Genomic DNA, 25,307 nt, shown 5'->3' with positions numbered 1-25,307 from the left:
AGGAGTGTAGTTTAGAAATGTATGACACTTAAAATTGCCTCCTGTTTTTTGTAACGGCACTGATATGATGAAAATGTCAAAAATTTGTTCTGATCAATTTTCTGTTACCTTCTCAGCCACATCTCAATGAGCTGATGACAAAGAAGTGGTTGATGGGGTCTAATGCAGTGGGGACTATCTGTGTCACTGTAGAGGATTATTTCAATGACTTTGCAAAAATAAAAAAGCCTTATAAAAAGGTAGGTGCAAAATATTCTATGATAATTTGCTAATATACTCTGAATATCATGTTGGTTTTGAATTTCTGAACACTGAATGGAATTCAGAATTGGAATACAGAAATTGGAATTGATTCATCACTGGAAATGAAAAAATGTTCATAATCATATTGCAAAAGTCTGAATCTAACATTTTTCTCCCTCGTCGATTTTATTCACAGCCATATAATATTTGCAAAGACAGATTAGAGTTGCAGGATTTAGTCCAGAAAATGTACTGGCATGTTACTAGATTGTATTCTTACCAGCTTGTACTTTTCTACCTCTCCTCAGAAGTTTGTAGTCAGATAAAATTAGCTCTTCTGAAACTAGTTTTGCTGGCCTGTAATTACTTTTTTTATAAATGCACATTCTGTAATGTCTAGTTTTAATATGTATAATGAGGCAATTGGTGCCATAAGGTTTAACAAATGCATAACTCATGTTTAAAGTACTGTTACAGCAGCATAATATGCTAGGTTATGTCTTTTTTTTTTTTTCTTCCTCTTTTCTTCTGTGGTCTGTCAAAGGATATCTGGATTTCTCTATTATCCTTTAATCTTTTAGTATTATTGTACTTTTTTTTATCCTTTATTGAATTAATTCAGTTTTGTATAGTTAAGATAGCATGTCCTAAATGATTCCCTAAGATTTAGGAAATATTTGAAGCTAGCAAGATCAGGATTTAGGTGAGGTCTTTGAACAAACTCTTACTAAGTGGGAGTGCTTAAAAGACACAGTCTCAAAATCATACACTTACTTTTTCTTACTTTAACTCTTAAAGAGACAGAAAGGACTGCTCAAAGTTCCTCTGACCTCTTAACCTTCAGTATTTGCAGATCCTAGAGGCCTTATTATGTATGTGAATTATATACATTTTCAGTCCAGAAAAAGTACACAAAAGAAGTTAGGTGGGTCCCAGAATTAGTCTATGTCCATGGAACAGCTTTCGTTTCCAGATCTGGTTTGTTACTGTGAGGTAATAGTGCTTGGCATGAGTTTCTTTAAGTGTTAATACTAATCTCTGCAGTCACATGTGTTTCATTACGTAGCGTTTATTGCCACCTTATGGGGAAGAAGATCACAAACACCTTTTTTGTCATTCATCATACCTGCTATTCCACTGTCTACTAGCATGAAAAAAATCTCCCACACAAGACACTGTATGTTCTAGCACTGGATGGGACACGCTTTTTGTTTCCCTGGTTTGGGGTGGGCTTTTTTTTCTGGTTTTAAAATATTCTTGGTTAACCCTCTTTTGAAAATCCAGTTTTTAAAAGCCACATGAGCAGAGCACCTGAATAAAGACTATAGCTTAATGGGTAGGACACTATTCTGGAACAGGGGGGATCTGGATCTTGCAGTCATTCTGCTTTGCTGTTTTCCTCGCGTGCCTTACCAACGCACTGTTGGCTCTTCTTGAGTGTTCTCTTTCTCAGTTGTAGTAGAGCTGTTCTTCACTTACTTTTCAGTGGAATGGGGCATACATGTCAGTCTCCCACAGTCTATTCTATGGAGTTAGTTTTCCTCTGTGTACTTGACATCAATTCCACAAATGCAAGAGAAGCCATCCCTGAACAACCAGTAAACTCTGGTATTTCTGCACAGTCTTGAGAAGAGGACTTGGAATCACATTTTCTACCTCCTGGATGAGGGCTGTGATTTCCAATACTTTGCAATCTGTCATTTTCTCTCTTTTCTTGGTTTGGGTTTTGTTCCCCGCCCCCGAAACCTTTCTCCAAAACTTTCACTGAAACTGGAAGCACAGGTTGATTGAAACTAAAGCTTGATATATACTAATAAAATATGATTGAAAGTTTGTGGCTACCTGTTATGCAGGCTTTTTCTTAATCGTAAGTAACTTTGCCATCATGCTTGGGTGGGGGGAAAGACCCACCTGAGGCCTTGTGGGATTTAAGGACTCACTTTACATTAGTGTTGAAAAAACATTTAAAGGGATTTTTTGGTGTGTGGGTGTCTTTTTTTTTTTTTTAATATTTATTTGCAAACCTCAGCATTACTCTTGCACCAATACCAGTTGCTTCACTTAGTCACTTATTTCCTGTAAAAAGACAAGTGCAGAACAGCAAAGCAGTCAAGGAAGATCTGAGAAGGTGATTGCTGCTGGCTCTCCGGGCTTCTTACCAGACTTGACCCACAGCACAGATAATGTAGGCAAGATTTGCAATGCTTTATGCATTGCATAAAGTTCTCCAGCAGAAGCCTCTGTGATGGCTGGTCATTCTTTGACCAGATGTAAAGAGCAAGGCTGCAAGGTCAAGCACAGGTCGGTTCTAAGGGTCATCCAAATTATTTCATGTTTGTTTTTCTATCTTTGGATATGCCTGTGCTCCTCAAAAATAATTCAGACGTGTCATTAGCGATATCTTGGTTTTGTTGTTTCTCATAATTGGGACATCCTTTTCATTAGGGAAGGACAGATTTTCATTCCTGTTAGCATCATGAAAATCTAAAGCCACTCAAAATGTGTAGTATTAGCAAAAACTGTGTGCTAGTGATTAAGTGCAAATACACGTTTCAAAGCGTAATAATTGTTCAAAGACTAAACATAATAGCTATATTTCGCAGGTATCACTGGCATAATACACCACCTTTTTCTTTTCTTTCAGAGAATGACTATTGAAGCCCATCGGAGAGTGGTTGTGGAATACATCAGAGCAATCATGTTAAAACGTATATCCTTTAAAAACGCAGAAGAGAGAAAAGAGGGTGCAGAAAGAATGATCAAAGAAGCAGAACAGTTCAGATTTCTGTTTAAGAAGCTTGCAGCTGTAAGTATTTGCTTTAGGTAATGCTGTTAACCTGGTAATTTAGAATAAACCACATGCGTTTACTGCTTGGGGAAAGTGGCTAGAGTTAGGTCTTCATGTCTCCAATGTCTTGGGTGACTTGTGAATATCAAGGATGCCGGCTGAGGACACGGACAGAGTTTCTGAACACACACAGGCCTGCTGCTAAAGTTCCTGAGCACCAGTTTCTACTGCTTTGTGTTTATACAGCTCTCTGCAGCTGAATATTTGAATGGCCTCACAGAGATAGGTACCCTGAATTTGTGGTAGTAATTGAAAGAAAAAAGTAGTTGTTTGTTTAAAAAAAAAACCAAACAAATATTGGGTTTTGCTTTCCCTGGCTGGAAGAAAGGATGATACTGCATCAAACAGATGCAGTTACTTATTACCTAAGTAGCATGCAGTGTATTCATTTAGAATCCTCAAGACAAGTATGTTCACCCCATTTAAAGTGCAGTAGAAGTAGAAAAGACAGGGCAAAAAAGGTATTTGAGAAACAATGTACAAGATAGGCCTAAAATGAATACTAAATCTTTTTTTTTAACTGCATAAGGAGCAGGAATCTGCTGGAAAGCGCCTAGGACCAACAGATGACAGAATGCAAAAAGAATGCAAAGAAAGATAAAGCCTGAAAAACTGGCGGGGTGGAGAAGGGGCAGCGTTCATCTCTGCTCACTGTGGAAGATGTTGGGGCTCTGCTCACTGTGGAAGATGTTGGGGCAACTCCTGCATCAGAGTCCTATTATGTGGGATTCTGTGTAAGATCTGTTTCAGGTTAAGGCATTGATAGTAGAAGTTACGCAATAAATGAAATGAACAATACCAGATTGGCAGGACCAGATGACCGGGAACTAAGAGCACTAAAATAGTCCAGAGATTAAATAGATATTACAGTTCAGTTGATCGGTTGTTGAAAGCTGCCTTGGTGGCCAGATGACTAGAAGGAAGCTAATGCAGGACCAGTTTTTAAGTAATGTTTCAGAAGAGATCTGACTTTCACATCAGTTATTCCTAATGTTTATGCTGGCAAATTAGCAAAAGTTAAAGACTAGAATGCATCACCATGTGGATAAATATAACATATTTAAGACATAACATTCTTTACTGATATTCTGAGGGTAGGTCTCTGGATGTAGAAGAACAGGGAAAGGGGGAAGAGGTTTATGGTGACAATGCACCAATATTTTGTGGTCTTAATGTCTGAAAATTCAGCTGTTTGGGGAATTCAACATTACTGTCGGACAAAACACTAATTAAAGGATTGTTTGTAGATATTGGGGGGGGATTGCTTTTCTTTGGGGGATTTTTTTTTTGTTTTACTTTTCATCTTGCAGGGCTCTGGGGAGGACACTGAAGGACTCTGTGACATCATTGAAGCCATTGCAGAGGTTATCAAGCTAACTGATCCTTCACTGCTCTATCTGGAAGTTTCAACTTTAGTCAGTAAATACCCAGATATCAGGTAATTCCCTTGCCCTCAAAGTTAAAAAAGATAGATAGATAACATCACGGTTTCTTTGTAGTCTTGGGCAAATTTTAAAACAATGTGTAACAGTGTTCATATTTTTCATGTTTTAGAACGTAGCCACTTTCTTATGAAAAATAATGCTAATATAAAGTATATGTGGCCTGGACTAGGAGGTACATATGCTTAAGTACTCAGTGATACAGCAAAGGAATAATGAAAATACTTCCATTCTGTGTTTTGGGAGGATAAAATATGTTTTAGAGTCCTAAGAGAAGCCAAAATAGTGCTTTATATTGAGCTGGAAAAACCAGTTCTGAGTGACTAGAGGTCTGATTAATAATTAAAGTACACGCTGAAACTGAGTGAAAGGATTGCCAACTAAGTGATATTTCTGACAAGGTCTTACTTGTGCAAAGTAAGTTTCCTACTAGTGCCAGTCTTACCATTTTCCTTTGGCAGGGATGACCATATTGCAGCTTTGCTGACAGTGAGAGGCGATGCCAGCAGAGATATGAAGCAGACTATCATTGAGACTTTGGATCAAGGTCCAAGCCAACCGAATCCAAACTATGTGCCAATTTTTAAAGAAATTACAGTTCCTACTCTAACAGTGCCAAAACTTCTTAAGTAACTGACAACTCTGTGTTTGTGTGTCATTACTGGTCTGGGATCAATTTGAGGGCAAATTTGGCAATGCTATTTCGAGTAAAGTTCAATATACACTGATACTTGCTAAGCATCTTTCTTTCTAAAGACTTGGATGTGGGAAAATGTAATCAGATTTCTGAAAGAAGATGGATGTAAAGGTCATGTCTGAAGAATGAAGCTTCTGATAGCCAGGGGGCTTCTTACTGACCCATTTGTTACAGCCATTTTTGCTGTCCACAAATGCATTTTTCTTGTGGAGTATGTTTGCATGGTGCACTGCAATGCCGTATAAAGATATTTATACCAAAAACAAGAGAGCTATATTAGTGCTGTATATACTAACGTACATTGCTTACAATATCTAAGCAGGCTCCTATAGAACTATCTTTATATGGCACTGCATTGAGCATATATTAACATCCTCAATCCACTTATACATTATACTTTGTGTATGTACTTACTTCGGTGTAAAATAGTTTATTGCAGAAAACTTGATTATGAAATCAGCATCCTGACTAAGGGACTGAATGAAATTGCTACGGTGCAATTTGAGTATAGGGTGAATAAATAAATAGACACGAGGTACAATCTTTTTTTTTTCATTGATTCACTAAAAACAGCACATAAAGCACCACCTGTTTAATAAAATAAACCATTGCTACCTTCAGCTATGTATTCTTTGCATTCTTACAGATTTACAGTAGATTTAAATCTTTTTTGTTTGTTGTGTGAATAAACTTTGGATTTAATAGTTTTCTGGAAACACAAGATAGTGTTTTTTTATTTCCACGGTATTGTCAGATTAATGCTTAAAGCTAATTTTCAGTATTTATCTGTTCTAATTCTAAAATATTACTAGAAAACTGTGAATTTAAAATTATTTGATGAAGGACATAATGAAGGCATTATCTGTTAGGTGCTAACAGAGTTGTCGGAGAGAAGTGCAAGGAAGACACAAACCTATGCTGTTCTAATTAACGTTCTGGAGTTTGTATATGTAACTTCTTTGGCCTGTGAACACCCAGACCTTGTGCCATTCGACCCTGCTCACTGACTCCTCCTTACCTGGACAAAAAACATGCAAGGTCAGCAGTTTGGACAAAGGGTAAAACAAAGATTGTGGCTTTTTTCATTGACAGGGGGAACATGTCCTAAAGGATGAGGATGGTTCAGTAGAGCATCAAGTTACTCTCTCTGTACCCGAGGAGTGTTAGTGAGGTCTGGAGGCACTCCAGGTCCCATGGGACCTTACACTGTTCCTAGAAATTGCAGCTAGGGGGAGGGGAATTAAGCAGATTTTTGGACGGTTGCGTTCAGCCTTCAGTTAAGAATTGTTGAGGGGATACTGACTAATTTGGCTTGTATTTTGATTTCAGTGCTGTGGTTTCTGAGCTGTACCCGAAATTCTTGTCTTACGTGCTTTTGACCTTCAGTTTGCCCAAGGGAACAAGTTCATCAGGCTTTGTTTCTCCCTACACCCCTTCTTCTGCAGCAGTAACCCTGTATCTCTTGGGTGTTAAACTTAGGCTGTTTCCCCTCCATGACAAACCACATCCCCGGAGTGTGGCCCCCTTAGTCTCTCCCTGCCTGCCAGGGAACGGTCACAGGCACGGCTCCTGCCCTTGCAGAAACCCTCAAGGTGGGTGAGGGCTTGTGTGGAGGAGCGCCATTAACCTGTCAGCGCCGATCCCACGCCCTGTCCTTGCCTGCCCCGCTGAAGCCCAAGCCGCCGGCCCCGGGCAGCGGTCGCGGTGCGCCCTGCGGAGGACCGTTACCTCGGGCTCCGCCCGCTCTCCCGGCAGCCGGTGCCCCGCCCTCCGTCAGGCGTCCCGGGGGGGGCTGCCCCGCTGCCCAGGCCGGAAGGCCGCCGGTGCCGGAGCCCGCAGAACTCCTCTCGGGAGCCCCTAAAGGCTCAGTCCCAGCGGCAAAAATGGGGATAACCACCCGCCGCGCCTGCTAACGCGGGGGGAAAGACGCGCCTCTCCCCGCCTCCCCCCAACCAGGCCCGGCCCGGCCCCGCGCCAGCCGCCCCCGCCCCGCAGCCGTCGCCGTGGCAACGGGCGGGCGGCGCAGTGGCTCCTCGCGGGATTCCCCGGGGCGGGGCCCGTGCGCCTGCCCAGCTCATCGACGTCACCGGCCGTGCTACGTCAGGTGGCCCGTGCCGGAAGCGCGCGGAGGAAGGCTCGAGCTGCCCGGCGGCTGGGCGGAGGGGCCATGGCGGCGGGATATCAGTGCAGGCCCAACGGCGGCGGCGCCGCCGCGCTGCCCGACCCCGCCTTCCTGTGGAACGTCTTCCAGAGGTGAGGCCGCCGCGCCCCCGCTCCCCCCCGGGGGCCCTCGCGGGGCGGTCCGCGTCGCGTGCCGCCCTAACGGCTGAGGGGGGCTCCCCGGCGATCGCCGGGCCCTGCTGGTCCGAGCCACTCACTGCCCGCGGCGCCGGGGCCTGGCTGCCGGGCCGCGTTGCTGAGTCCTGCTAATCGGGCGGGCCGGCCCTCCGGGGGCTGCCGCTGCCTGAGGGGGTCACCGGGAGGGAGCGGGCGTTGGGAGGTGGCCGGAAACGGTCAGCTGCTACGGTGAGCCTGTCACCGGCCCTGGGCATCCAACGCAGGATTTGGCTGCTTCGGGGCCTTGCAGGGCGGGTACACATCGCGGTTATGTCCCTGTAGGAGGAATCTAAGGGAGAGCTTTGAGGAAGGTTGAGGAGGAATAAGTATGGCTGTATTTTAGAGCAAGGGAAGGGGGTTAATGGAAGTGAAAAGGTAACCTTGAAAACGCTGAAGTCATTTTTGACCTGAGAATCCAGAAGAGGTTGTAAAGTCTGGAGGGTAAATGTAGCAGTACAGGAAGGCGTGTAAAAAGGAATCCGATAAATGCCTAATGGCAAACTTAAAAACTAACAATAAATATTGAATGCATCTGGAGCCAGAACCTGCAAGAGAGTTAGCAGGCCCGCGTTTAAAAAAAAAGCACACTGTCAAGACCGTAGTAGCAGTGAAGCTAAATGAGTTCTTCACATTTGTGTCATGTTGAGGAAACTGGGGATGTTCCTACGCTGGATCCATTTTTATGGGACATGTATCAGAGGATCTATCTTGACTCAAGTGACAGCAAGAAGAGGTTAAGGAGCAGGCAGATAGTAATAAGTTGCTAAAACTGGCTAGTATTTACTTAATAACTCAGGAACGTGGCAGCTTACCTACCCAGCCTTCCGTAAAACCACTTCATCTGAGAACTGGGAGGAGACATGCATGATGCTGTTTGTTTTTTTAAAGGGTCCAGAAAGAAACAGATCAACAGTCTGACTTCTGCACCAGGCAGACAGTAGAAACCATTTTAAATAACGTAGCTAGTCAGGAGAATTGCGTGGCTTTTATTGAAAGTATTCCTGTCTGGCAGACTACTGTGTAAGTCTTGCAATATGTTTGGTAAGGATTGGGTATGGATATGATGGTTAGAACTGCTGCATTTAATATAGTCTGTATAGTTTCCAGAGAGAAACTGGACGTACAACAGTATCAAAGGCCTTTAAAGAAATCCAGTAGATGTAGAGCGAAAGGGAGGGTCCTTTGGTGGATGAATAACTGACTAAAGAGTGTGTGGTCATCTGCCATACTGACAGATGGAGTTGTTCTGGGATCTTTATTCAGTATGTTCAGGAGCAACTGCATGAAAAGAGGGTGAATGATCAGATGAAGTTTGCTGGTTACAGTAACGGATTCCTGCAGTAAGTGAGGCCTATGAAGACTTGCAGGAGCACCTTACAGTCCTGAACGGCTGGGTCATATCACCCTGTCATGGCCAGATCATGATCGCTGTATGACGATCAGATAAAATCCAGAGTAGACACCTGATGTCCCTGAGGAAGACCCACTTTAACTTTGCGTCATTTTGTATATAAAGTGAATGTGCTCTAAGCTGACTGATGATGCTCAGGAGCAAGATAAGTAGGTCATAACACATTTTTGTGAAAATATCAGCTTAGCACTTAGTAGCAGCTCATAAAAGACAAATGTTCAGAATACCTGGAAAAGAAATAGAGAATTAAAAACGATAATATCTTTTTGTTATTATAATCTATGCAACTTATGCTTGCAATTTGAATATTGTATGTGGTTTATATAATTTTTGAGACGGGGAAGGAATCTTGTAGAATGAACTGAAAAGGTTTAGAAAAAGACAACAAGGACTGAAGGAAAAAAACCAGCTTCTGCAGAGGGAGCAACTGAGCAGGACTCTGCTTTGAAATGGTTGTAACTGAGGGGAAACAAAAACTGTCAGTATCGAGTGGAAGGTCTTTGTATAAAATGGAGGGAAGTCCACACCACTTTCAGATATCCTTCTAAAGAAGGTGTGATCCTGCTTTATTTGGGCAGAAATTACTTAGTTTAGTAATTTTGGGATAGAACTCCATTCTCAAAGACAATGGACTGTGAAGGCTCAGTGGAAGCTGGCACGTGCCTGTGCTTTTTCACTTTCTGAATGCCTTTGGCTGCAGGGCCTTGACCCTTTTCAATTCTTTCAGTTCTTGGCGCTGGTTACATTAGTGGCTTTCTCCCATTGCCAACGTCTTACATTTGGCACTGGGTGCCAAACTTGGGGCTCCAATTTGGGAGCCAAACAACTTACTACTGTGACATTAGGCATCTTGTGGATTGAACCAGCATGGTGTGCTCTGCAGTTCTTTTAAAAATAAATAAATAAAAATACTTTCTTGTGTGGAGTATGCCCAAACTATTTTATTGTCAGCGTGTGTTTTTGTGTGTCTCTTCACTCCTAAGTAAGTCTTGCAGTTTTTTTGTGGCTTTTATCATGTTCCAGAATGTCTCATCAGTCTGAATGAAGTCTGAGTGAAGCATTTGATTTGCAGTAACTGTGAATGGTTTACCAAGTAAAATGCAATTAGTGACTTTTCAGGAAAAGATTAATCTTATCTGGTGAGTAAGAACCAGAATGTTGAAGTCTTCTGTAAGTGGAACCTGTTAATTTCAGCCATTTAAAGCTTACTGCTCTTTTTTTTTTTCCCCCCCCAGGGTTGATAAAGATAGGAGTGGAATAATATCTGATAATGAACTTCAGCAGGCATTATCCAATGGTAAGTCTGTAAATGAGCAGTGAGGTAGTTCATTCAGTTCTTTAACTTCATTACTTTCATTAACTTGATGTTAAATTTCATGCGAGACTGGTTACTTGATGCCATAATCCTTTGATTGGGGAGCGGGGGGGGGGGGGGGGGAGAATGTTCCTACCACTGATTAATACTATTTAATCTACAGCAAAAGGCTGAAGGGGAGGAAAAAAGTGGGTAATCTTCCTGATTTTATTTTATTGCCTTTTTTCCCCCCCACTTCCCCAAGCCCATTGCTCCTGGGTTTTTTTCTTGATTTCAAGGGAAGTTTTCTGGGTTTCGTGCACGTTAGTAATACTGCATTATAAACTGAGTACCTATTGTAAACATTACCGATTTGTATTCTGGGGAATGAAGGCATGCACATCCCTTTATTTTTTCCAGCTCTGCTTCCTAGAAAACATAAATGGTGATTTATATATTCCTCTCTCATCACTACCGAACCTTTGTTTTTTAACCAGGATCAGTGCATAACCTGGACAAAGATCAGATGTTTACAACCAGCCTCTTTACTGCACATAAAATCTTTTCATACAGTATGGTGCAGGAATTGAAGATGGTAATTTTAATTTTTTTTTTTTTCCCAAGTGAGGCATGTTTGGGTTTTTTTTCCTAACAAAGTAGAAGGATGCACTCTAGATCTAGTATTAAAACTTTCTAGTAGTCTGTCAGTTCCCTGTCATAATGCTTAAAGAGTAACTAGGGTATGGTCAAATAACTCATGGAATCAAAATAGAAACAAAAAAATTTTTCCAGTAGCCTATTTTTACTTTCCTCTGGTGACTTAGGGTGGGTAGGGTTGTACTTTGTGGGTTTTTTTTTCCACTTAGAAATCTGAAAAAGTGCATATTGAAGCTGTTTGTGCACCTTTGAGTCCATATCAAGCTCCCCTTCTCCCAAAGTTTAATTTCTTCATCCTTCCTGTGCTTTGTGACTGAGAAGGGCTTAAACTGATGTTGTGAGCTGCAGTGCACACAGACTGAAAGGCTCCTTTTTGTCAGTAATCACCTGACTTGAAATAAATTTGGATGGCTCTATTTAGTAAAATTGTGGTCTTGTAACTAAACTGGATTTACTAGAATATTTATTTAAAAATATAATGATAAATTAAAAGCAATATATTGTAGCTGCTGCACCTGATCCGTAACTAAAATACTATTTTGAATAACAACTTCAGCAAAAGCTAAGTTAAATTGATTAAGTCACTGTTTTCGTTTAAGATTATGTTGCTGTTTATAACTGTGTGGGAACCTGGCTTTACCTGCCATTTTAAACTTCATATATTTCAAATATCTTCTCATCTGATTGAATTTAAGGGTAATAGGCAGTGATGACTATCTGAACTCTTCTCTTTCCTTATTTACAGTGTAGATTAGCAGTTTCAGTGCTTTGCAGTTATGAAGAATCCCCACCAAGTGAATTCACTATTAGACAAAATATTTACAGAACTGTAAGCTTCCTTCATTCCGAGATTCTAGATCTTGTACACCAAAGTCACTAACAATTCACTACATTCTTTTCAAAATATATCCTCTAGTGGATGGTTGTGTGTAGCTGTCCTGCAATCTAACATGGGCTAAAAGAATGTTATATGTTTATTTCTAAAATGTTAAAAAAAGTCTGCATAGTGCTTATTAAAATTTGAAGTTCAATGTGGTTTTGACATTCAGCTTTTCAACATGTCAGGTTTATGCATGTAACAATCTACTTACCTGGGAGGGACTGATCATCACTTTGTATAGTTGTTTGCAGAATAAAATCCTATGCTTCCTTCTTGTTTTTTTTTCTGTGCTGCCACATAAAGTCACGTGAAGTCAGGGGAGGGGAACAGTCTGGAATAGACTGAAACGGGTACAGTTCTTCAGCATTGGAGTTGCTCTGGTTTCACTATGTAATGTCTGTATGAGTCTCTTGAAAATTTCAACATGGAATAAGTTAAATTCCAAACTGTGTTTTCCCTTTTTCCTCTATTCTGTTGAGAGTTAAATGCTGGCACCCTATTAATAATTACGTTATTTTTTATTTTTGTCAGGAGACATACAACTCTAAGGTACTGATGTTCTCTGTCTAAAATACTGCTTAACCATTTTCAGAGCGATTTTCATCTTCTCTGCGTACGTTTCTCTTCATGTGCAAATGGTCATATGGCTTGTCTACAGTATAGGGTTTTTCCCCGTTGCTGCATCTGTAGACTTACACTGAAAGAGTTTCCCTTCTCTGGGAGAAATTCAGCACTGGTGTAAGCACTGCTTATACCACTGCAGCTTGATCCAGCGAAGCAGCCATGGCCTTCCCAAAGCCTGCTTAATACCAATGCAGCCTTTCTGTTAGGTATTTGTGGTCAGCTAACTGCATCATTGCAAATGCCTCTGCAGTACCCCTACTGTTACTGGTTCCTTCCTGGTCCCTGCACTCAACCTCAGTGAATTTAATACATGCTTCTTGGTCCTGCTGGTACCTTCACAGGCTCTAGAGAATGGATGGTGAAATTCTAGATGAGGCACAGTATTTCTCTTAATTGAAAGCTTAATGCTTCCTAGCACTCTGGAATGCTTCCAACAGAGTGAAAACTAGTCCAAAGTGACTAGCCTGTCAAAATATTCAGAGAAGTACAAAGCTCCTCTTCAGATGATTACTGCTCAGGCCCTTTCAAGCAGCAACATTTCTTGGTCTGAAAATACTAATTTAAACTAACACTTCATTGATTTAGCAGCAGAGGTGGGATTTATACTAAACTCCACTCTAAATTGCACTGTGTGGTTATGCCATGTTAGGAACCTTTTCTTTTCACTTCTGTCAGAAACTAAATGCCCTGGAGTAACCCACCTGTAAAATAGGAAATAAGCAGATGGGTTCTTACTGAGGAATACATGAGAGACCTCGTTTGAATTGTAACTTAAAACTCTTCTGCTCCCATCAGTGGAAAAAGTGGGACTTCAGTTTTGATTTTGCCTTTTATCCACCTCCTGACTACCTGGGATGCAAAAAATCCTAGGTTCTTCCAAGATTTGGGGGTTTTGGTTTTTTGGGGTTTTTTTGGTGCAGGCTGGAAAATGTTGGTTTCTGTATAGTATCTGTAAAGCATTGGTCTGAAGTCATCTCTGAATGGTCAAGAACATAATTACTTCAAAGCAGCCTTATTTTATAATATGCTAGCTCCATGTCATCTAGCTCTGAATTGACTGTTTAAGTTCTTATCTGATTTTTTGGTTAGTTGGTTGGTTGGTTGCATTTTTTTAAAATGTTACTTAGCACTGAGGAACTAAGTAATTCTTTCTGTTTCAGGCACGTGGACTCCATTTAATCCAGCAACAGTCAGGTCAATTCTTGGTGAGTGTAGTTGTGTGATGTGACGTTTTGTTGTGACCTGTTCAGATGATTGAGAATGCTATCAATTGCTGCAGTGTTTTAGAAAAATATGTATTGTAATATTTGTACATACTTATACAATATGTATTTCTACTGTAATAATGAATGCCTGTTTAATGGTCTTTTGAACTAATTTGGCTGTAGCATTAACAAGCTGGTCTTTCATTGTTAGGTGGTACGTTTCAGTACGTCTTTACTCTTTTTTTTTTTTTTTTTTTTCCCCTCCAGACAGCCCAGCAGTAGTAAGTTAAACTCAGATATTTTCCCTTTTGAATAATACAGCAATGCCCTTTGCATGCACACACATGCACTTGTCGAAGCAGCCTGAGAAAATGTTACTGTACAACTGAATAGATAGTAAATGTAATTTATGTGTGGGGAAATTTTCAGCTTAAGTATTCTAAAAAGATATTATATAGCTTGTTTTCATAAGTAGTTGTTCCTGTCTTGCATTTTAATCCTATGTTCTGCTCCAAAAAGACCAAACAAAAGCTTTACAATTTTGAATTCTTTAGTCCTAAAATAGCCTGTAACGTGGAAGATGTAGGAGGTGGTAGAACAGAAGGATAAAAATTCCAGCACAAAACATCTTCTCTATCATACAGTTTATAAATCCAAGGACTATATTTTTTGCTTTGTTTTTAATAAGTATTCAGCAGCAGTCTGAGTTCCATCGCTGTGCAACATGCTGTTTGTGTAACGACAGTATCAGTGAGTCAAATGCAGATGAATATCCCAGCACTTTTGGCAGTCAGTAGATGTTTCAGACTTTTCATGAGTCCTTAGAAAAGAACAACTCCCCTCTCTCATTTTGCATTGGATGATTAATCAAGCCCTAAATACTTTAAAACCGGAAATGAAAACCCTGGTCTTGTGATTCATTCTGGTCCTCTTCTACCGTGCTTTATCTTATCCTCCTTCAGTGGACAGCTACTTGCTTTTTTTGGCAGTACTTTCCAACATATCTCACTTGTATTTTTGCAATTTCTCTTCTGTCTTCAGTATTTTCCACGAAGGGCTCTCACTTCCTTCTTAAAATACTAGCAGATCTTACCGCAGAGTAGTATGATTAAGGTTTTGTATGTGTTTATTTTTTTTTTCAGGCATGTTTGACAGAGAAAACAAAGGTGGTGTGAACTTCAATGAATTCACAGGAGTCTGGAAGTACATCTCAGACTGGCAGAATGTCTTTCGAACGTATGACAGAGACAATTCTGGAATGATTGACAAAAATGAACTAAAGCAAGCTCTAACAGGTTTTGGTAATTCATTTGTAATTACAGTTTTTATGATTGGGTTATGACATCAGTTGAGCTTCTTATTGTTAGGGCTGTACTGCTCTGACAAACGTGACTAAAAATGAGGCAGGTGAAATGCAGTTATCCTTTTAGGTGTAAGGTACCTTTAAAGATATCCATGCCACAAGCACTTTTTAAGCTATTATATCCTTTAATGGAAAAAATGAAACTGGATGTGTCAGTACATGTGTGGAATGTTTTCTGTCTCCCCTGTTAGCCGCTCTGAGAGTGTTACCAGTACTTCAGGTAAATGTCTGAACTTACAAGGGCACTTGATACAGCTTGCTGCTTTTTAAAACGAAGCCAGCTGTCTACGGAACAGTAGCATTCTGATTGTAAAAGAACTTTCATTTAATTGACTTCACTTACAAAGACTTGAGTTGCAGCCCTAAACCGTTCCCTCAACCAACTAGTCACTTTAATCAGTAATTATGTTTACTGTGACTCTGTCTATAATTATTATTAAGCACGGTTTTTACTGCATGCATTTTAGTTTAACACAGATATTTGACAAAAAATTGTCTCTTGTAACTGCTTGCTGTTTTCTGGTTTTGTTATACACGCCTGCTAAACAGACTAGTTCTTTTTATAGAAGGGCTGCAGTAATTGAAACCTTCTAAAGCATTTCTCTTTTCCAAGGTTACCGACTGTCTGATCAATTCTACGATATCCTTATTCGAAAATTTGACAGACAAGGAAGAGGACAAGTTGCTTTTGATGACTTTATTCAGTGCTGTGTTGTTTTACAGGTAAGAAAGGAGATGTACTTTAATGTCAATTGAAAAAAATCCCCTTTTCTTAAACTCTCATGATTCTCAATTTAACTATAATATTGGATCTAGAACTTGCTTATAAATAAACCATTTGAATAAAGTATACAAGAGGCGCTAGAAACATCTTCATTTATTGGTCTTAACTTGCTAGCCATTCACATCACAAGTAAATTTGATACAATTTTTTTGACCTGTTAAATACTTTTATGGGGCAAAAAAAAAGTAAAATAGTTTAGTGTTTTAAAAGGAAAACACTTAATGCTGTATCCATTAGTTTAATATACACACTTCCTCTGGATCTTGGGTGCATTAAAACTGGAGTGTGTCATGTCCCGTGGTGTCCATAATTCTCATATCTGAATTGTGAGTTTTTTGTTTCTCTCTCTGTTTAAGGCTCTGACTAAAAGGAATTTGACCTAGTAGCTGAATTATTCAGTCTTTCGTCACTGCTGTTCCTGCAGGGGCAATGGTAGTAAAAGACACTTAGAACAAAAATTCTTTCAGTAACAGAAATGCGTGTGTGTGTGGAGAGAGAGCATTGTGGTTTTACAGGTGTATTATTTTGTTTAGAAATCGGTCACTGGATGATTCCTCACCTCAGTGCTTATTAAAGTTTCTCTAAGTGTCTCCGACTTTTCTGAAATGTATGTAAGACTTTGGGGAAAAGTTGGGAAACTGTAGCAGTGGACAAGCTGAGTTTTAGTAGGATAGGAAAAGGTTGCTCTTCTGACACTGGCCAGCATTGCAACAGTATCTTAAGATATCTTCTGATTTGCAACGGGAAGAGAAAGGAGTGCCCTGTAAAAGTAGTATCTCTGTTATTTGCATACAGGTCTTTTGTTCTTCTCCTTCAGGTCAATAGCCGTAAGTCTGCTGAAACATCAGTTGTCTTTATATTCATTTGTAACAGAAGCCGATTATACTTTGTTTATAAACTTAAACAGTGGTAAAGAGGGCTTTGAAATGGAGTATCACTCAGCTGGTGTTAGTGAAACCATGCTGGTAGTTATTTTGGTCCACACTCGATCGCTACTGCCTGGCACCTCTGCAGAGACAACTCAGATAGATAGTAATGACACATGAAGCGTATTTGGTAGAAGATGAGAAATGGACAAGGTACTTGCTGGATTCTATCTCCAGGTGACTCTCAAATGTCTCACGAGAATTGTGCATTGTTTTCCCCCCCCGTTTAAAGCCAGTTATAAAAAGCTGTCTGGTCTATTAAGTAGTGCCTAGATGGCCTTAGGGATCGTAAGGTGGTTTTAGAATTAGATCTGCTACACAGCTGAAGCACGAGACATGACTAAGAGCTACCTCTATGTGCACGAGACTGTAAAGTGTCTACAGAGGGGATGAACAGAAAACGTTCATAAAGCTATAGAGACCTAAGTGGCAAGGGGAATATATGGCAGTCTGAACTTTCCCAGTGTACAAAAATGTATGGTTTTTTCCCCCTTTTCAGAGACTGACTGATGTGTTCCGACGATATGATACTGATCAAGATGGCTGGATTCAAGTGTCCTATGAGCAATATCTTTCCATGGTCTTCAGCATCGTATGACACTGATAACTAGGAACTGCACACTGGCATTACACAGACTGGAGTTGCCAAATCATCCTGTACTGAATAAGATTATTGATGTATTATAATGGATATAACATCACACTCTTAAATTTTGTATGTTGGTCATCACCTTCAGAATCTGTACTTGAGTTGGTTTTCATTTTATATTACTGTACGATATGACCATCTCTGCTTACTGTCGTACAGAAAGCACAGAATCTGGATTTAACTGGTGCAATGTCAAACTTAACCTTCTTCCACATATCCTGCATGGGGAAAAATGACTCTTTAGAAACGCCAAATTAAAGTAATGCTTGTTAGTTTGTAAGAGTTGAAAGTCAGAAGTTGCACAACGTGTTTTGCATGTGCCTTACTTTTATAAGAGTTTAATGTATTAATTTTTAATACAGAATTTAAAATTAAGTAAAAATATTAGATCAATTTTTATAGTCTACTTCACTTTTGTACAGCTTTTTTTAAGGGAGTGATGGTTTTATTTCGGTATTCTAGTTTTTTCTATGGTTCAGGGGTCCGTCCCACTTAACACGGATGGCCTTTTTTCCTTGCCTCATCTTTTTTATTTGATAGCTGCCTCCTCCTTTCAGGGTATCCTTGGGCCACCTTCAAATGCAACTTCTTCACACCCGTGTCCAATACTGCATCTTCCTCAGTGAGTTCCCTACAAAAATAAACTATAGCTAACTGCTCTGGATGTATAGTTCCCTCTGCACAGTGGGCTCATTTAACACCAACCCTCTTCCATTTTGTGCTGAAGCACTTACTTGAAGTGGCCTTGAATTGACAGTCAAACATTCTCAAAACCTTACCCTCCATCTCCCTCACGGAGAGGGACTCAGTGGAAAAACTGAAGCAAAAAAAGTAATGACTGACTCCTGTCGCACACCATCACCTGCAGTAACTTTGACAAAGCAACTCAGAGGAAGCAAAGAGAAGTTAACAAGTTCTCTTAGATTACTCTCAGAAAATCTTACACCAGTGCTCTCCAAAGTACTTAAAAATACTCAAGCAACAATATTACTTACCTGTAACTGCTACTCTTCAGGGTATGTTTACAGGCCAGAGCTTTTAGCTTTTAAACTATAGCAATACTGGTTTATTCCTAAGTCCATACCCAGCTCATTGTATGCAAGCAGGCCACATACGCTCTTTTGTTTCAAATTTCATAATTACATACAGACACAGGCAGGTAAGCTGTCGTTGATGGGAGTGCCTATATATAAACTGATACCAAGCAGATATTCCAAGAGATTATGCAGAGAGGGGTTGGGTCCACAGTCAGAAAGACATCCTACCTAAAAAAAAAAATCAGTTATAATGTAATTCCCACGTGTCTCAGCCAGAGTACAGTTTCTGCTGACAGTCAGAGGCAACTGTGCAGTTATCAAACGTCTGTCGTGCTGCTAGTTGTCAAGTGATAAGCAAACAGACCCTTGATGACAGTTCAGCAACATTTTCTAAACACTTTCCTGGTGTGAAATATCTGGGGAGAGACCAATGGTCTCCAGAGCATATGCACACAGAAACATAGAGCTCTCCCAAAGCACTTTGGGCATCGTCACCCAAAGGGCAAGGGATTCTTGCTGGGTGAGCTGGGGGAGCAGGAATAATGACCAATGTCAGAGACCACCTCAGCCAACAGCCAGAATGAACCGTGAAAGTTACTTATCTTTAAGAAGACAAGGGAAAAAGACTTCCAGCAGTTACTGCTTGAACCTTACCTTCCCCAGAAGGCTGAGACGATCGCTATGTATGTTCTCTTCGGAAACAACCAATAAAAGAAGAGCCCCAAAGTTCTCCATTAAAAGACCCCATTCAAAAGAGCTTCCCCATTCCTTTCCCACTAAGGAATCTGTCTCTTTGGATCATACATCCACCCAAGTGAAATGCAGTAATTCTGGGAAGCATTCTGAGGATCATTAATAAATAGGTCCAAGTGCCAAACTAAACTAAAAAAGCTGGAGCCTGAGAAATTTCCCAAGTTGTCTCCTGTGAAGGATGTCTCCTTTCTCAGCCAACCTCGTTACATGTCACTGTGCTTGGTGTAGAACAACTGGCTCTAGCACTTTCTGCAGGAAATCACCAAAGTGGCTCTGGACTGGAATGACTCTTGTCTCCGTGGGAAACAGATGCTTCTGAAGGCATGAAAGCAGGTACACCACAGACCAAGAAGCTGGCTGGGAAGTAACCATTTATCCCCCAAAGCATGTTCTAGTCTGGATTTTTATCAATGGCTTTTCAAGGAGAAGTGAAATTGGTTCAAAGGGCTCTGGTGCAGCCTCAAAAATCTTGCCTCGGTGCCAAAGCCTGTGGTGCAGCTCTATTAGCGCTGAAGGATGACAAGCATTTGAAGCGATGCTGCTCTGCAGGCTATCAATGCCTACCTTGTGAAGGTTGTTTCTTGAAGAAGGACCAGAGTCTAGAGAAACAGGAACAGGCAGAGGACTCACTCTGCTCCAGTTCTATACTACATGGGAGCAAGATAAGGCAAAGAGGTTTCTTGGGAGTAAGGAGTAGCCAGAAGTTGAATCAAAACCAGGAAAACAGAAGCAACAGGAGGTCTCAGCTTATGCAATCCTACTGAAGAAGTAACTGGTAGGATGACAGAACTTCCAGAACTCTTTTTTTGAATGAGGTCTTCTTACCTGGTGCCTTTATGGACACTGCTGGTCAGGTGCCAAACAGATCAAAAGCCTGGATTTCTGCTTTCCTTTTCTAGCATCAGTTGAATCCCCCTTTAAAGGTGGCAGGGTTGAACTGAGTGAGAACAAGTACGACAGAATGCAAAGTCGCCATCTCTCATAAGTCATGTTTGTAAGATGAGCTGCTGGCTAGAAAGAAAGAAGTGAAACAGGCAGATAGGTCCTCAGGGTGGATGTCCCCATTCACAAAAACTGATTGAGAGAACAGTCTGAGTTGCAAGTACCTGGCCCTACAGAGGAAGGGAAGGTGTCACAGAAGCCCTCCAAAGGAGGCAATGATGCTTAGTACTCCCAATTCTACACAGCCCTGAAAAAAAGGAAAAACATTCATCACTCCTGTCACAGGGGTAAACAATCCCTTTGCAGAGTTGCATCCTGAAGATGCTTCTGTCTCTTTCTTTTTGCCCTTCATTTGAATACTAGCAAATTGAACTCCAGGAAGGAATGTGTTCCTGCAATAACAAAGATGCTACTTGTTTGACACAAATCAGCTATACCTGTTTGCTGGTATGGGACACAGGAAAAAAAGTCTCTGAAATCAGTTGCGGAGGTGACAGCCATAGACCAAAAGTCAGTCGAACCTGGGAGTGCCGAGTGGCAGACCCCAGGCCAGTATCAGTACAGAAATTGCACACTGAAGCTCTTAACTTCCAAAGCTAGGAAGATCTTTGGAAAGAAGAAAGATAAAAAGAGAATTAAGGAGAAAGCAGTGATGCAGCTGAAAGTGGCTCAGCCAAGTGACTGAAAGAAACAGAGAAGAACACACTGCTGGTAGTAATTGCACGTAACAGATAAGGCAGGTTTGGAGTTTATATTACAAGATACCACGAGCTTAAAAAAAATTCCCTACATGATAGTGCTTGTGTATAAGAACCAAGAGACAATCATCTCAAGAACTTCACTGATTTTGGTAAGAACTGAAAATTGAAAAAGAGAAGCGAAGGCCACTTACAAGACTCCAAATGCTATCTACAGCTTAGGAAACCTTTAGTAAATCAATGCTGAAAAGCATTTCCCATCTTAACGTGGTCACTACTCCAACTCTGTTTCAAAATGCAAGAATCGTTTCCCCAATGTAGGACCCTGCACAACAAGCAGGGACAGGAACTGTTCCCCAAGAACAAAAAATAAGAAGAGAATGTGTAGGTGGAAAAAGCATCTAATTTGGGCAGAGATCATCCAGCTGCTGTATGCCACTGGGATATACAGTCATGGCAGTAAAATCCCAAAGGGAAAAAAGAGCTCTCTACAACAACCTCAGATGAAAAGGTCTTAACCTGAATTGACAGAGCTGTAGCAGTAACATTTTCTAGCAACATTCTTCTAGAGTTTCAGAATTTTAGTTGCACTACACTTTCTGTGGGAAAAAAACTATGTAGTAACATTCGTAGAAATAATTTCTAATATTTTTTAAATGTAGAGAATAACTGATCAGTCCCATGGAGTTTTAAATCAGAACTCTGGCAGACACCTGTGGTAGAAAATAATGTTTTTCCCCTTTAAGCTAGGAGGTCTACTATGTAATTCAATGGATAAAAGTGTATGGCACAACTACTGAGTCTATGCCATTAGAAACTACTTAAACCCTTCAATAAGTATGAGAAGGAGAAAAGGAAATAGTGAACAGGAATGAAAAAGGAAAGTGGATCTTTTCTGATGCACAAGCAAAACAGTTACAGAAGAAGAATTTTAGGGAGTCGAGTTTATGTGCTCTATCTTCAATTGCTTTGTTGCCTTTGTGTTAAAATTTACATGTCAAGATCCAAAAAGTTATTTTAGTGAATGCAAAAAGACATATGACAGCTCATGAAGACTAACCCTGGATTAGCACAAGTATCTAATCACAGAGACAGAGAAATATTTCAGGTATGGGTGAGAAGAAAAATGATAGTCCACAACACAGCGGTGAAAAGGAAAATGGACACTGGGGAGTAAACTGTCTCACTTTACTCCTTTTCTTTAGCCACATATAAGCTGGATTTGATTATATAAAGTAGACACTAAAGCCAGGCATTCATGAGCATATGGCTCAGAAGTGTGGGGAAAAGAAAGCGTAAGTATGGACCACTGATAAACATCATGAACTGGTAAGTATTTCTCAGTTAGTATGTCATTTTGATTATTTATTTTTCCCTATTATTTTATCTGATTGCCTTATAGGTTCTACTATTTCTTAGTACGCTTTTGCCAGTAGAAAGAATCAAGAATTTTTATTTTAGTATGGATCAATCCATCAAACGAGCTTTAAGTCAATTTGTAACCATTTCATTCTGAACAACGTGATAAAAAAACCTGCATATATTTCACACGTCTCTTTTTACTCTGCAAAAATGAAAGCAATACGCCCCATTACATACCAATCCCCTAGAGTAGATTACATTTTCCTCATATAGCATCACGTTAAGACAGAGAATATCTTTGCTGTGACATTCTCCTTTCTTTGTCTAAACAGAAATGTAGTGTACCATTTCTAAAAACAGGCTAATTATAAAGCCTTAAATTAACTGAACTAGGCTTACATTTGTGTGAAGAAAAGTAAACCTGTATTTTCATGCAACGGACCTGTATTTTCAGTGAATATTCTTCCTAAGTAGATAACATAAAAGTAAACCTTTCTTTTTTTCTGAGTTGGGAAGGGTGTTAAAAAGGTTATTAGCTTTTTGCTGACAGAATAACATTAACATATTTTCAAAAAATAACAAAAGATTTTTTCTGTAATATACTAACAAATACATTAAAAAAGCCTAAACAAAATAGTAAGTTCACTTCCATTTTGTGCAAGTTTGTGTTCCAGCTCTATTTCACATGTTAAAAAATTAAACCCTACCTCCCTTTCCCCTTCCAAAACCAGTCAAACACAGAATTAAATGCAGTCTCTTTCCTGAAAGCCAAGAGATGGAATTCTTGAATCTGTTCATCTGTTTCCAGTTCAGCTGTCGTTGCTCCTTAATCTTTTCCTCTAGTTTCTACTAGCACATTGACTAACGTCTGAATATTTAGTTCTAGAAAGGGGAGACAAGAACATTTAAAGTTACTTCTATTTCATGTTATTTCACATAATGCAGCAGAGAGAATGTTAAAATGAAAGTTTTACTATTAACTAGCTACCTAGTTAATTAACTAATTCTAGTACCATAAGCATAGTTCACATTTGTCCAAACTCACGCCCAATGACAGCTATACAGTAGCATATGCCCACCTCCCTTTAAATCCCTCTTATGATCTATTTCCAAAGGAGAATCTTTTCTTTTGAATAGTATATCACTATTTTAAACATTAAGGAATATTTCTATAATAATTGGAAAAAACAATTTGTCATATAACAAGCCAGCTCTTTGAGAACATTTCTCTTTTGTTATCCCAATGTGTTTGATCCATTTGGAGTATTTTCATCTGTTATAATGCCATCCAAGTCTGGTTCTGCACGCATTCTGATTTTTTTTTTTTTTTATGCCAATACGTTCCCTCCCCATAGTTGCCACCCCAACAGTACAAACTCTGATCATGATATAAGATGCTAGTTAGCAAGATGACCTAGGACAAACCTTTCAATTCAGGAAATTTTTGTGTTATCAGAATTTCCTCCCACTCACAGCTCTATCTAGTTGTCAAGAGGCAAAGTCTCCTCAGAGAGGCAATTAATGCCATTCTTCAATTGATACAGATGTTGAGCATAATTAACTCAACTCCTCTGAACGGAGCATACTATCCCTGCAACATGCAGTCTCCTGCTTGTGTTAAAGCAACTATGTTGATGTAAGTCATTTTACATGAAAACTAATCACAATCTTACTTTGAAGTGCTGGATAATAAGGAGCCAACTGTTTGAGCATCCCGGTCATCGTAGGTATATCCTCTCCTCGTAGTCTATTCAAAATGTTGGGAGTAAGACCAACAGCATCTTCATCAAACATCTTATCTGAGCTTCTGAATTGTTGGTAATCTCTATATGAACCACTGCTAGCAAACGAGTACTGTTGTGAACCCCAATCACTCTTGTAGCCTGACTTCTGATGCCTGAATCCTTGACATCTAGATTCCTGGTTCCAGCTAGAATCCTGGTTCCAGCTGGACTCCTGGTTCCACCTAGAGTCCTCGTTCCACCTAGAGTCCTCATTCCACCTGGAGCCACCTCTTCCTGAAACAGCAGAATTTGCAGAAGATGTACAAGTATTCACAGACTCGTCATTCTTGTAATAGCTTTGCAAAGGATAGTTTGTGGAATATCTTCCAGATGAAAGATATGAGGCAGAAGAATTGGGATAGGGTAATCGTTGATCACTTATACTCCTTGCTTTTGAACATGCTTGTTGATTCCTCCAATTTATACTTTCCCCGCCATATGAGATTCTGTTATCAGGGAGCTTATTTCCTTGCACATTGTTGGACATACATTCTGCCGAGTACTCACTCACTGGACTTGTCTCATAGGAAGAGGCCCCACCAGCTGAATTATGGCCAGAAGCGGATCGGCTGAACTGTCTCAGCCATTCACTGATACCACTGGCAGGACTTCCAGTCTGAAGAGCAAAAGAGTCCCTGAGTGCAGATATCATTGCAAAGTCATTAGATCTCAGTCCATAGGAAGATGATCCATCATCTGCTTGGTAACTGTATGAGCTAGCAGGAGCAAAAGAAGCATCTGCAGAACACTCTTCATACTGAGACAAGAAACCTTGATTCCAGTTAGAATTTCCTGAATAAATACATAAATAAATAAATAAAGGGCACTACTAATTTGTTGACTGCAACTGGTGCAATTGTTTGCAAAATAAACTTAACTCGGTAGAAGCCCTTTTTTTGTCTGACTATATATATGGTGTTTAATGCATATTTACTGTGTTAGCAAACATCAGCCTTCTTTCTTTGCATTCGTAAAGCTGAATAAAATTAAAGAACAATAGGAGGGGAACAACTGACTCAAACCAATTAATCACTTGAACTAATACATCATCTGAATTCAACTATACTTTGATTTACTGTCAAAGCATCTTAAAAGGCACTTGAAGGCCTCTGAGGTAACATGTATCGAAGAGAGCTCACAGAGATCAGGATACACTAATAGTATATAAGAACAATTAAAAATAGTAAAGCTAGCATCTCTCAAGAAGTTAACACCTTTGATTGACACATGGTGGTAGCACATGTGCTCTTAATCCACTGTGGATATGAAATAAAATGGGTTAGCTTAAATCATAAGATTTCCTGTCAGTGCTTGTTTTCTTATTAAAGATATCAGTTCTGCAGTTTTCAGGGAAAAAAAAATAGGAAAAGG

General features: G+C 40.0%; 3 protein-coding genes across 25 annotated transcripts in view; 2 read left to right on the top strand and 1 right to left on the bottom strand.

Moving 5' to 3' along the window:
* The window catches only part of EXOC3 (exocyst complex component 3), a 28,588-nt gene extending 22,817 nt beyond the window's left edge, over positions 1-5,771 (top strand). For 3 of the 4 annotated variants that reach the window (XM_075142290.1, XM_075142291.1, XM_075142293.1), the window contains 4 exons: positions 117-239; positions 2,888-3,049; positions 4,402-4,529; positions 4,995-5,771. In XM_075142290.1, the coding sequence (XP_074998391.1) occupies positions 117-239; positions 2,888-3,049; positions 4,402-4,529; positions 4,995-5,166 (585 nt within the window). In that variant the 3' untranslated portion in view covers positions 5,167-5,771. Of the gene's footprint in view, positions 1-116; positions 240-2,887; positions 3,050-3,620; positions 3,756-4,401; positions 4,530-4,994 lie in introns of those variants that run through there. The other variant, XM_075142292.1, reaches the window with a different exon arrangement.
* Positions 5,772-7,005: 1,234 nt separating this feature from the next.
* PDCD6 (programmed cell death 6) lies at positions 7,006-18,004 on the top strand. 4 transcript variants are annotated; one of them, XM_075142286.1, is made up of 6 exons: positions 7,006-7,483; positions 10,214-10,275; positions 13,594-13,638; positions 14,781-14,933; positions 15,615-15,724; positions 17,211-18,004. In XM_075142286.1, the coding sequence occupies exons 1-6, from the start codon at positions 7,398-7,400 to the stop codon at positions 17,307-17,309; spliced, it is 555 nt and encodes a 184-aa protein (XP_074998387.1). In that variant the 5' UTR covers positions 7,006-7,397; the 3' UTR covers positions 17,310-18,004. The 4 variants fall into 4 exon arrangements, with proteins under 4 accessions (XP_074998387.1, XP_074998386.1, XP_074998390.1 ...); XM_075142285.1 differs by having other exon boundaries at positions 7,015-7,483; positions 14,781-14,939; XM_075142288.1 differs by lacking the exon at positions 7,006-7,483 and adding an exon at positions 10,770-10,867 and having other exon boundaries at positions 10,222-10,275; positions 14,781-14,939.
* A 535-nt stretch (positions 18,005-18,539) lies between these two features.
* LOC142078941 (uncharacterized) overlaps positions 18,540-25,307 on the bottom strand; it is a 42,959-nt gene continuing 36,191 nt past the window's right edge. For 14 of the 17 annotated variants that reach the window (XM_075142271.1, XM_075142270.1, XM_075142284.1 and 11 more), the window contains 2 exons: positions 23,826-24,728; positions 19,923-23,034 (listed from right to left, as the gene is read on the bottom strand). In XM_075142271.1, the coding sequence (XP_074998372.1) occupies positions 22,979-23,034; positions 23,826-24,728 (959 nt within the window). In that variant the 3' untranslated portion in view covers positions 19,923-22,978. Of the gene's footprint in view, positions 18,626-19,922; positions 23,035-23,577; positions 24,729-25,307 lie in introns of those variants that run through there. The other 3 variants (XR_012672414.1, XR_012672413.1, XR_012672415.1) reach the window with 3 other exon arrangements.

This window comes from Calonectris borealis, chromosome 2, assembly GCF_964195595.1.
Source record: "Calonectris borealis chromosome 2, bCalBor7.hap1.2, whole genome shotgun sequence".
NCBI lineage: Eukaryota > Metazoa > Chordata > Aves > Procellariiformes > Procellariidae > Calonectris > Calonectris borealis.
The sequence above is the reverse complement of the archived record's forward strand: the minus strand, read 5'-3'. Positions and strand labels throughout refer to the sequence as shown.

What these genes read in the sequence shown, in the direction of transcription:
- PDCD6 (XM_075142285.1), top strand. Translation starts at nt 7,398, where the DNA reads ATGGCGGCGGGATATCAGTGCAGGCCCAACGGCGGCGGCGCCGCCGCG. An exon ending in CTGTGGAACGTCTTCCAGAG is followed by an intron (nt 7,484 to 10,213) that starts GTGAGGCCGCCG and finishes TTCCCCCCCCAG; the next exon opens with GGTTGATAAAGATAGGAGTG. An exon ending in GCAAGCTCTAACAGGTTTTG is followed by an intron (nt 14,940 to 15,614) that starts GTAATTCATTTG and finishes CTCTTTTCCAAG; the next exon opens with GTTACCGACTGTCTGATCAA.